Below are 12,601 nucleotides of genomic sequence, written 5' to 3'. Positions count from 1 at the left end.
AGATGGTCAGGAAACATTTTTTTAAATGACATAATATCAGTAAGAGAAAAATCACTCGTGATTGCAAAAATCTCAGAAAAGAACAAGACACTTTCTTTTGAAATAGGAAGTGTGAAAACATAAAACAGAGAACCATCAACATTGGGTTGGTTTCATGGGGGGGGGAAATTCAAACCCAACAATGAAACGTTCAAACAAAGAGACGCACTTGTTTGTAAACCCTCAAAACGTTGTTTTATTAAGCCTATTAGGAATTGCAGAAAATTTAAGGTCTTAATTACAGGGTAAGTATATATCAGTTCCCCCCCCCTCCCTCCCTCTCTCTCTCTCTCTCTCTCTCTCTCTCTCGTTCCCTCCATGAAAATCGAAGCATTTCGCTACCGAAAAACTTAGATCCAGCCCACTCTTTACTGCGTGAACTTGAAGCTAAATCTACTCAGTCCTCCACCACAAGAAGACGCAGAACGACCACAGAATTAGACTTGAAGGACAACTCACCATCTAGAATTGACTGAATTGAGTCAAGTTTTCTACCAAACAGACTAGGCTAGGCCCTGTGGACCGTGGAAATTCGTCAGTTTGACATCATTGGAAACGTACTGCATATCATTATCCGATTGGCTTTGTGTTTTAATAATATTGCAGCGTGTGCATCTATAATGATTAATGTGTGTAGCAGATGTGTTGCCATCCTCGCTCGAGGCTCTTGCTCACTCTAAGTCTAGGCCTACGCAAGCCGGGCATCCGAACTAGGGGACGAACTAGATATAGATCTAGAGATATCTAGATCTAGATCTAGCAAAAGTTTGGCCTTCGCTACCCTTCCCTACCAACTGGCAGAGTCACGGCTCACACAATTCCATTCCAGTCGATTGACAACGCTCGAGGGAATTTGATGAAGTTGTAACTGATGTGTTGATCTACTGCATTTTTTAATGTAAGTTTACAAAGTTTCCATGCACTTTTCATGCTTGCTGGAGTAGAGAAACAACAGAAGAAGGAACTTGATTAAAATATAAATTTGATATTATGTTAATTCTGAAAACAGTACAGTACAGAATGCGGCCCTTTTTCGGTAGTTCCCACCCCGCAATTGTTATTCGCGGGTTTTGGCCTCAAGAGTAGGGGGGTTTCAGGGGGGCTCCCCTGACCTAATAAAAATATGGTGGGGGGTTTCAGGGGGGCTCCCCTGACCTAATAAAAATATGGTGGGGGGTTTCAGGGGGGCATCATGCCCCCACCCCCCCTGATTTTACCATTTATAATTTGATGTTTTGCATTTGTTAGGTTTGATATCTTAGCTCACCGCGCATCAGACGTAGATCTAGATCTAGGCTTTAATAAGCCGGGGGTGGGAACTACCGAAAAAGCACCCAGGATGCATTGTCCTCTGTTGCAAGCTTGTGCAAGATACTACATCTCTGAAAGTCTAGATCTAAATCTAGAGATAACAATAACATTTACACAGGAGTACAGTTCAGTTGGCCTACAGTCGTGTACAGTGTCCTATATTAAAAGGAATCCAAGGTTGGACACACTGCATAAATGGAAAGAAGACACATGAAGCTGCAGCGAGCACCTAGCACACCTCTGTGGTTGGCCCAAATATAGAGATGAAGTATTTCCGCCATCTATTTTTGTCGTCTTCTGGGGCTTCCCTCGCCAGTTGGCTTGATGGGCTACATCTCTAGGTTTCATAGCAGACTGCGTGGGCTGTGTGTGTGCGCACGCGATACCATGTCTGTGTGTGTGCGTGCGTGTGTGTTTGTGTGCGCGCGCATGTATGTATGTGTGTGTGCGAGCATGTGTGTACAACTTAGAGAAGAAGGTAAATTTATGGAGCGATAATTGCTGAGATTGTTTTTATAAAAGATTTTTAATAAATTAATACACAAAAAACAAAAACAAAAATGGCGAGATATAGTCAGTTATTGGCAAGGGAAACCCAAGAGTCTTAGGGGAAACCCCGGAAGACGACAAAAATAGATGGCGGAAATATATGTTATCTCTACACTTGGGCCAATCACAGAGGTGTGCTAGGTGCCCGTTGCAGCTTTCATGCAAGGAAAACTGAGTAGATCGCTAGATCTATAGCATTTTTAACTTCAATCACACTATAACACACAGTGCACAGTAGATCTTGTAGTGTAGCTTTACTGATGCGCAGTGTCATCTTTTAATTTGTTTCTTTCCCATTTTATTATCTATGTTCTTGATCTAGAGTCTGGATTTGGAAGGAATTCTGTGACGAGTGACCACTATGAAAATGAAATCTAGATTAGATCTAGATTATAATCAATGGCCATCAAAATCTTTTTTTTAAAATTCATGATAATTTTCATCTTTCGACTTCGGAGGGGCGCGGGGGAGGGGGAGGTTGTTATTTCTAGGGTTATTGTTAGGTCAATTTAGATAGGATTATTGTTAGGTTTAGAGCTAGGAGGAGGGCAACCGTTACGGTGAGGGCGGGTGCTTCTTTTTTTCCAAAACCATCTGAAACCTTCTGACCAAAAGAATACAATCTTGAATACATACTCAAGCTCGTATGAGTACTGAAGCTAGCCTTGCCGGAATCTGTAAGTAGTTAGTGAGTGAATAAGTTCAGACATTTTGGAGAAGCCATGCTGATATCCTTGAGTTAACTATTTCTGTGTGTGTGTTGTTGTTGTTTTTTTCTTTTCTTGCTTCCTTTCTTATTACTGTTTCCTCAACTATTCAGCGTTATTGTCCTCCGTAACTGATCTGGTCCTGCAGGCTTAATCGGAAAAATGTTCTTATCGATCGATGACCCACTTATGTCGCCCGCAAGCTTGGGCGTTGGGGTGCTGGGGTCTAAACTGAGGTCACGCGAGTGTGCCGTGGGAGTTAATAGTGAAAGAGAACAATGAAAAACAGGCCTTATCTTTTATAGCAAATTGATGCGATTTTTTGATGAGTTTAATAAAGTTTTATGACCACATGAATTAATCCCCTTTCACTATCCACGTGTCGGTGAGGTTGGACGTAATTAAACCAAATAGAAAAATTTTTCCGGAGTTTTCCAGATTTCACACCATGGTTTCGGTAGGTTTCGGATGGTTTTGGAAGTTTCGGATGGTTTCAGAAGGTTTCTGTAGGTTTCGGAAAAAAGAAACACCAGGTAGGGCTAGGGTTAGGACCCGTTAGATACTAGATTTCATATTGATCGCTTGTTACGGAAGTCCTATACCTGAATTTTACTGCCAGTGTCTTGCGTTGGTTTACCAATTATGATAAATGTTAAAAATATTAGATCACCATATGATAATAATGTTGGTGAACTTACAATCTTTCTCACGGCGTTACTTTTTGCTTAATTTTGTTACTTTTAGTTTGTGTAACTTAACAGCCCACTGAAGCTCCTCGGCTCGGGGTTAATTAGCATTAGCCATGAAGTGGCTTTGCTGGAGTCAGTGTAAAACTGTGCACTTTTGTCAACTTTTTAAACGATATAATAACTTCTTCCCCATCCCACACAGCAAGCCATTACACTAATATGTAATTAAAGCTCAATATTTCAAGATTTATTCTTTTTTGGAATGGTTATTTTCTTATCCATATTTTATTTTTGGTTCTAGACAAGTGTTTGTAGAGCACCCAATTTGTCCTCCTACTTTTAGTTACATACATATGAAAAAATGATTGTTTATTTAAAGACGACTTGATAGATCTCTCCGAAATGTGTGTTTAACAGACTATGAATATATCATGTCCATGTCTTTTACCATAAAAAACCTTGGAGGTTATATATAATAGGCAAGTTATAGGCCCTATAAGAGAAGAAAAGATGCACATCTGCATTTTTTGACAAAATACTCTGTGTTGGCTCCTGCCTGCTTTACAATGATACACGCACCAGAAAGACACTTTGTGTTTGTTCATGATATGTCGTGTATGTGGCAGTCTGCACTCGACTTAGAAAGAAATATATATATGTGATCATTGAAAAACACAAATCTTTGTAATTATGTGGACTGAGAATACTTTTTGTTTGGAATATGTACAAAATGACATTCTTAGTTTTTGTGTTGGAAGTGTGTGTAGGCACTTATGAATGTGAAGGAATCAGAACATGTTCAGTCTTTGCTAATGGTCATAGAACAAACAGAAAGAAAAGCTTGAAAAATTGGTGCTGATTCAGGTGTCACTGTGGAAAGCTAGAAATTTTTCTGAAATATACCTGTTACTTCAAGTTACCCCCATTCTTCAGTCAACTTATAAAACCTAGGGACTTAAAGTTTTAATGAAAAGAAAAGAATTTCTTGAGTGTTATTATAGATACTGTCCCTGTATTACGTTGTATGTATTCTGGCTCTAAAATTGATTCGTACTTCCGTGTAGACAGACCACAGTATACATTTGTACAAACTTATGTTTTCAAATGTATGCAGATATTCATGATTGTATTAGACATATAAAGTTGTATGTGAAGGAATTACGAGTGTGAGGTCTCAAAATAATTCTGAGCAAATTGTGTGCTAGTTGGATTAAGGTGCAGATTCAACTGTCTGTCATCTGCACAGATACATCCTTCTGTGGGTACCTCCGTCTATGTTATAATATTGTTCATATCCCAATGTTGAGCCGTTATTCTAATATTGATTTTTTTTCATCCACACTTGTCAAAACAAATTAGCAATTTATCATTCCCTACTTCAGAGCTTCAAAGGATCTAACGAAATTATAATCAGACAAATAACAATGTTTGTTCTTTTTGGAGTCTCAAGAGCAGAGATGGATACAGTAGTCTCCGCCTAAGATCCCACCGCTTACGATCCCGGTTCGCTTAAGATCCCGCTGTTTTAAGAAAACAGAATTTTTACTATACAAAAGTCACCCCTAAGATCCCGCTCTGATTCACTCTGAAGGTCAACATTCGGCTAAGATCCCGCATTTCAGATCATAGTTTGCGGAACAAAAACCCGCGGGACAGCCGATCAACCAAGAGTGAAAAGTTGAGATCAATATAAAATGTCAGTCGCGTCAAAGATCAGCGACTATCGGGAATGTGATCACATACACATTGTAAAACTCGATGAAGCGATACAATGTTTGCCCCAAACGGGATCACACCGGTGTGTGAACTGACTGACACGTTTGTTTTCCCCGAACATCGCACTCACACCTGAGCTCTCCCCCTAAACTTACATCACTCGCTGGGTGGGTAGGGCCTACACGTTCGCTCCAGGCGGGATCACATTGAACTGTGAACTCTTCCTCGACCATTAGCACCTGTCTCTACTCCCGAATTTGCGAGACAGACTAAATTTTAATTGGTGTGTTCACAACGTAATGGTGTGTAACGACAAAGGCGGTTTGGGGGGGGGGGGGAACTTGGTCAGAGATGGAAGGCTGTAAATTTATGACAGGTAAAGGGGAGGGGTATCTGGAAAAGCGTAGATCTTGAGACTCATGATAGGATAATAAGTGAAAAAGGCTCGCCTCATGCCCCTATGCACTGCGATAGGTCATCAAAGTTAACCACTCTTCGCTCGCCATATGCCATAAACCCACCAAGGGGGCACGCCAGTTCATCTTAGAGTGGAGGGAGACCATTTTATCGATTGTGAGCCTTAACATGAGTCGCCATAGATTCTTCCCTGGGTTCGTCGGTTAAGATCCCGGTTCGCCTAAGATCCCGCATTTCCTTGCTCCCGAGCACCGGGATCTTAGGCGGAGACTACTGTACTTTGGGTACTGTAAATAATAATTACCAATAATTACCATATATAAGTACAAGGATACACCTCAAACTCTAAATTAAAAAGTACCGAAAATCAAGTCAGCCCTGCCAGATGAATGACAGGGAGCCAACGCCTGTGGTCCCAGCCTGATAAGGCACTCAGCGGGGAATCCCCTGCTGCAACTAAAATTCCACTGCTGGTGCTTCTTGGTGTACAAAAATGTTTGAGAATGCCAGGTCAGAGGAAACATTGGGAGGAAAAAATCAGGAAATGTAACCATCGTTGTGAGCGGGCTCGCTATAACAGTTAACAGTGACAAAGAAGGGCCATGCAGGGAGAGTGTGAGACATTTGTGTGTATTAAATGGTAGTAGAATATTCATGAGCCAGTGTTGTAGTGTTGTTGGTGTAGAAAGCAATGAGAGCTGAAACAAATTAAAAGCCTAGCTCGAATGATGTAGGCCTACTATAACTTTGATAATCAGGTCTCTATACTGTAAAATGAATTCTTCACTTACTCTTAGCTATGCAAGTTCATATTTATAATGAGAGGAACTGTACTGTACTTCAGGCTCCGTGAGGTTGAAATTCATTGTAATGCTAAGGCTACTTTGAATGTAACATTTTATTAGACTGTCAGTTTGTTAGTATATATTTTCATAATTTAGTCATAGCCAGAGGATCTTAATGAGCAATGGGTGATGCTTGCTCGTGTTGAATTTGTACTGCTGGTCTTGAGTGATGAATCAGAAGATGGCAAGGAGAATCTGGAGTGTAAATCGATGTGTGGAGTGTTAATAAAGTGTTTGCGTTGTGTCTACATTCTGCTTATTTCTAGATATGGAATAATATTGCATAATAAATAAGCTGCTGTTTCTGTTAGTTTGCTTTTTGTAGATTTTTAAAGTTTCTGTTAGTTTGCTTTTGGCAGGAGTTTTAATGCCCCCGTTGATTCAATATAGATCATTTAGGAGGTGTCAACCCTGCCTGTCAGGGTAAACCTGTGCTGAGAAGGATAAAAGGTCCCAGCAGACAGACTGAGATACTCAGAAAATCTCTCCAAACCTCACCCACAGAAGCATCATCTTTAAAAAGTTTGAGAAATGAAATATGTTTTTTTTTTTAAAGAAAGAATGAAAGGGGGTAAGTTGTGGTTAGAATAAAAGAGCACTCACATTGTTTTTCCTGGTGTCTTCATTTTGTACAGATTTGTAATTTTGTGCATAGTTTACTGCAGTTTATACTGCTGTCTGCCATGTAGCTGCTGGGCTCCCTGTCCTCGTATGCTAAAGATGTGAGTTCAATTTCCGAGTGGGGAAGTTATTTTTATCGAGTTTCTCTGTCTGTCTGGTGGGATGATGGATCACAATCTGCTAGGGTTAGCCCTGATAGCAAGGGTCTAGGTAGTCCACCTCCTCGGCTGTTGAGATTTGACAGAACGTCGATTTGTGAACTATAAGTACAGACGAATTAACATTTATTTACAAGCTCCTTATATATACACCTGTGCACATTAACAATAAAAGAACATTAGTTTAACTGGACTACTCTGCATGCTGGTGTCGTGTAACCAAGTCGCTACAAGGTGATCAAAATTTTGTCAGTGAGGATTTAAAACACTTTCAAAACTAGAATAATAGCTGGCTGTCAAAAGAAGACCAAAGAGAGAGTTTGATGACACCCACCAACTGCCCGCTTTGAGTGAAGCTTCTTTTTTCTTCAGTGATGATCATTGCGCACAGCGCACCAGATGTTGGAATCATGAAAAATTCAGACCGCTGACAAGATCTCTAACTGTTCCTATTGTTATGTGCTTGACATTATGTTTTTTTACACGGAAGCTCAGCTGGAACAGCACTGCTTTGTTCTGACATTAACAGCCAAATTTATTATTGTTGACTTTTCTTTCTACTTCTAGTGTCAAAGCGGTTGTCTGCAGGTGCAAAACGTTTCCGATGAAGGGTCTGTCTCATCTGCTGCTCTGTGTGAGAAGCTCCACATGTGCGAGAGTGGCGTCCAACCTGAGTCAGTTTGAGAAGGTGGCTCTCGGATCTGTCAGTGCTGCTACTTCATTCCAGACAAGGGTAAGTTATACTCGTATGATACGTATATCGCCATTGCAGTTCTGCTATCTATGTATGGAATCAAATTTGAAAACACCAGCCTTAAGGCATTTGACAATCTTAAAATCAACTCTTGCATTTTAATTTGCATCAATAATTCATGACAACTTAGAATAAATTGTAAAAATCAAGACACTAAAAAGAGATTAGACTAATTTTTAAAAAAAGTTTTTTTCAAATTTTCTCAAAAGTATCTGAATGCTCCATTTGCAGATAGATTCTATTGAAACGCATTGGTGATATGATGTGTATATTATGTAGTGTCTTACTTTGTTCTTTGTTCCTGGAGCAGTATGACTATTGTTGTGAGCGGGCTCGCTGTAAACTTCCTAGGCTTCCTTCTAAACAGGGAACCGGAGATTGCTGTATAGAGTCTAGTCTCTTTTCTGTTGTACACTGAACATGGGTTTGATTCCGATGTGGGGAAGCTTTTTTTATCAAGTTTCTTTGTCTGTCCAATGGGATGTTGTATCCCTCTTTGCCTAGGTTGGCCTTTGTGGGCAGGGTTGAATCATTATTTTTTTAGATTGGCTGCTTCGATCCTGCCTGAGCTGAGAGTGATGCAATGTCTCTGCGACCGATGGAGATACGGTCAAACCTGTATGAGACAGTCACCTTTCTTCAAGGAGAAATGTGGCTGTAGTAGACAGGTGGCCATCTTACACAGTGCCATTATAATACAGGTGGCTGTTAGAGCAGGTTCGACTGTATTTGATTGTTTAAAACTCCCCATACGAGAATCAAACTCTCTTCTGCGTGTTACAGCACTTAACCGCTACGCCACAGATACCAGTCAAGTTATCCTGTTGACCCTCTTGACAATAATTTGAAATTCTCATCTGCCCTACCAGAGTATGTGGTATAAACTTGTTTAACTCTTCTTCGCTGCGTACAAAAGACCGGAGTTTGATTCCAGCGTAGTGGGGTTTTTTGGGGGGAGTTTTTTTATTATTGTCCTGTAGGTTGGAAAAACTAGGAGGAAGATGCAGAGCTGATAGTCAAGATACAGCCCAAAAACCACAACACATATCAGTATTTTACCTAATTTCATCACTTATCAATTTCATAGGCTACTTTTCATCATCTTTTTTCGTGACAGTGAAATATAACCGACAAATAACATTTAAGAGCAGTTTATGTAAACCAAATTTAACTGCTGTGAATTGGTGTTTGATTTCTTAAAAAATGAAAAGAACAAAATTAACAACTTTGGGTGAGGACAAATGTTAACACAGACTGTAAAGTTTTTTTGTTAGTTTTTATTACTCTGTGCAGTTTGAACCTATCCTGACAAAGAGCCACAGACATTTGACATGTTTCTCATTTTTTTCTTCCAAGCTGCAGACATGTCTTCTTTTGATTAAATAACTACAGCTTAAGTCTGTCAAAGGTTTCTGAAGCACCCAGTCTTTCAAGACCAACTTAAAATGTCTTATCTTAAAAGGTTGTCATGCTTCCACCTGTCCTATGCCCACCACAGCATAAATTCAGCAGAGGGTGTACCCGCATCTGACAAAGTCTTCTATTCCTGGCTGCATCCCAAATATGAAATGTAACTCAATAGAATGACCAAACACAAAATGAGAATAGACATCTGCTTTCCTCTTTAAAAAAAAAAGAATGGTGATCTGAACATATAACCTCAAATTGTATGGATTGAATTACCTAATTTAACATATTCATACAAGGTATCTGATCCCATACAATCGGCGGATTCCAAGTAGTGTCCTTTTAGAAATTTTGATTTATAATAATATTGCTCCATTTATTATTTTAATATTATTTCATTATTTTACTCAAATCAATTCTATTGTTATTATTATTGTTTTTTACATTGATGTTATGACCGTGTTTCTTCTTCTTCTTCTTCTTCTTCTTCTTCTTCTTCTTCTTCTTCTTCTTCTTCTCCTTCTCCTTCTCCTTCTCCTTCTCCTTCTCCTTCTCCTTCTCCTTCTTCTTCTTCTTCTTCTTCTTCTTCTTCTTCTTCTTCTTCTTCTTCTTCTTCTTCTTCTTCTTCTTTTTCTTCTTATTATCAATATTTGTATTATGATAATCATTAGCATTATTTATTTATTTATTTATTTATTTATTTATGTATTTATTTATTTATTTATTTATTTATTTATTTATTATTTAATTGATGGGGGTTTTTTTTTCTTAATTATCATTAATACTGCCCTTAATCCATAAACGTGTTATCGATAAAAATAGACGGTAACATAAATGATGACACCATGAAGGGGGGCGGGTGATGAGAGGGGGTGGGGGGAGGGGGGAGGCAATTACAGCGAATTATAGGCGATTTCCAGGTTGAGAACCATAGATATGGGGTACATAGAAGCGGAAGCAATAAATTGGCAAAAAGATATTATTAATCCGAATACAGGAAAAAGAGGCTTAAACAGCACCTAGACATGGATGGCTGGTGCCTCTATAAATAAATCATTGATGATCTGGTCTGGTCCCCAAATATGAACAAAATGTTTCAATAGACTGGTGGTTCCCTGTTGGGCTGATGCACTTTTCTACCTTGAGTTTTTAGAAGCACAGATATTCTCTTTGAGTCATTACAGTGTCACCCACATGATCTTCTTGGACTTACTTTGGTGACAAGTTAACTCCAGAACATTTCTTCTACAATTCTTTAAGAGTAGTAGCAAAATTTGGGCAACACAAGACAAGTAAAACAACAGAAAGTTCAAAGAAAAGAAAATAAGGAGAAAGTAATTGAGAAAAGGTAATAATGCAAGAAAAAGTAGCTTCAGTAGCCTAACTGTGTTTATGACTTGTGAAAGCATTGGAAATATGTCTAGTCATCCAAACATTTGCAAGTTCTGCTTGTTTTCCGTCTCTATAAAAGACACTTTGATTATTTGAAAGCCCATTGTCTGAATTGTCCCCTTCAAAAGTGTCTGTTACTTGTTTTGAAATATTTCCCCCAAATGAGCAGGAAAATAAACATGTTTATTCATATGTCCCTTTCTCTCAGCTTTGTGCTTCGCACAGTTCTTAATTCTAACCTAAAATGATATGCTTGGCTCAGTGAAATATCGAGTTATTTTAAAGATTAAAATTGCAGCTTGGAGGGAAGGAAAGGGTTTTCACGTTAAATGTCAGTATCTGCTTCAGATGTTGTAAAAAATGACTATACATCTGGTTGTCCCAGGCCACCACACATATTTATCTGTTGGGATGTTGTGTCCCTCTCAGTCCTGGCTGGTCATGACAGGCAGGGTTGAAGCAGCCCGCCATCTAAATAGGCTAATCTTAATTGTGTCGACTGTGGTTTAAAACATTACCATTTATAATTTATGTTTTCTCTTTGACCTACACTGTGTCAGAGCAAACTGGCTGTATGTAGACATCATTTTATATAGGTGGAGAAACATGGCAAAACATATACACACTCACACACAAATTATACACACAGGAACTCCCACGTAATATACACAACACTCACGAACACATACGTACATGTACATACTTAGCATACACAGACATAAACACTCGTAAACACATGCATTCATGCACACGCTTACACACACTCACACTTACACATTCACACACATTACACATAAGAGATGATATTTTAAAAATTCCCCACAGGGACAAAACAGTATTATCTTATCTTATCTTATCTTATCTTATTTTATCTTATCTTATCTTATCTTATCTTATCTTATCTTATCTTATCTTAATACATAATGTACTACTAGTACTCTTATCTTATCTTATTTTATCTTATCTTATCTTAATACATAATGTACCACTAGTACTCTAAAATCAAGTGGCAAAACTGATTATGAGAAGGATATCGAACTGCCTTTTTATGTTTTAAGTGTATAAATGATACTGTACCTATTTATCTAAAACAATTCATGGAATTTTTAAGTGTATAAATGATACTGTACCTATTTATCTAAAACAATTCATGGAATTATATCATCCACCCAGAGGCCTTGGGTCTGCCGCTGACAATCTAATTCTTTGAATACAAACATAAAATAAATACAAAAATTACAAAACATACGAGCGTTCCTTTTTGTTCTTTAGTCCCCATGTATGGAACGGATTCTCATATAAAATTAAGAATGCCCCTACTATTCACGTTTTCCAAAAAACAACTGAAGCATTTCTTATTCACAAATGCATACATGTCAAAACGATGAACATGCATGCCCGACCGTGAGACTGAAGAAATGTGTGTGTGTGTGTGTGTGTGTGTGTGTGTGTGTGTGTGTGTGTGCGTGTGTGTGTGTTTGTGTGTTGTGTGTGTGTAAGAGACACAGAGAGAGAGAGACAGAGAGGGGGGAGATAGAGAGAGGGAGAGAGAGAAAAAAAGAGAGAGAGAGGTGGGGGGGGGGGGGGGGGGAGAGAGAAACAGAGAGAACGGAAATGTTTTTCTATTTATAGAGAACGAATGTTTTTATTGAATGTTTCTTGCAATTCAAGTTTCAGTTTTATTGTGATCGTTCGTGAGTTTTTATTGCATTTTTTTTTTTTTTGTTGGTGAACACATTGCCAAGGTCACTGCGTGACTATCTCATATAAATTGTTATGCATATTGCTATGTTTTACGTACATACGTGTCCATTAATTTTTAAGATGTGTTATTTTTATAAAGGTAATGCGCATTGAGAATTTTTTTAAAAATAGAAATGCGCAGCATAAATACTATTTATCATTATTATTGTTATTATTATTATTACTATTACATACACACCCACACACGCGCGCGCGCGCACGCACAAGCGTACACATACAGAACTTGCGTGTG

General features: G+C 38.6%; 1 protein-coding gene across 1 annotated transcript in view; it reads left to right on the top strand.

The window, feature by feature from the left end:
- Nucleotides 1-453: 453 nt before the first annotated feature.
- Nucleotides 454-12,601, top strand: part of LOC101857372 (kynurenine--oxoglutarate transaminase 3) — a gene marked incomplete in the record, with an annotated part of 32,775 nt that continues 20,627 nt past the window's right edge. The window contains 2 exon segments of the mRNA XM_035968560.1: nucleotides 454-937; nucleotides 7,620-7,785. Coding sequence (XP_035824453.1) covers nucleotides 7,657-7,785 — 129 coding nt within the window.

The sequence above is a fragment of the Aplysia californica genome, unplaced genomic scaffold (genome assembly GCF_000002075.1).
Source record: "Aplysia californica isolate F4 #8 unplaced genomic scaffold, AplCal3.0 scaffold00001, whole genome shotgun sequence".
Classification (NCBI taxonomy): Eukaryota; Metazoa; Mollusca; class Gastropoda; order Aplysiida; family Aplysiidae; genus Aplysia; species Aplysia californica.
This window is presented reverse-complemented; position numbering and strand designations above follow the sequence as displayed.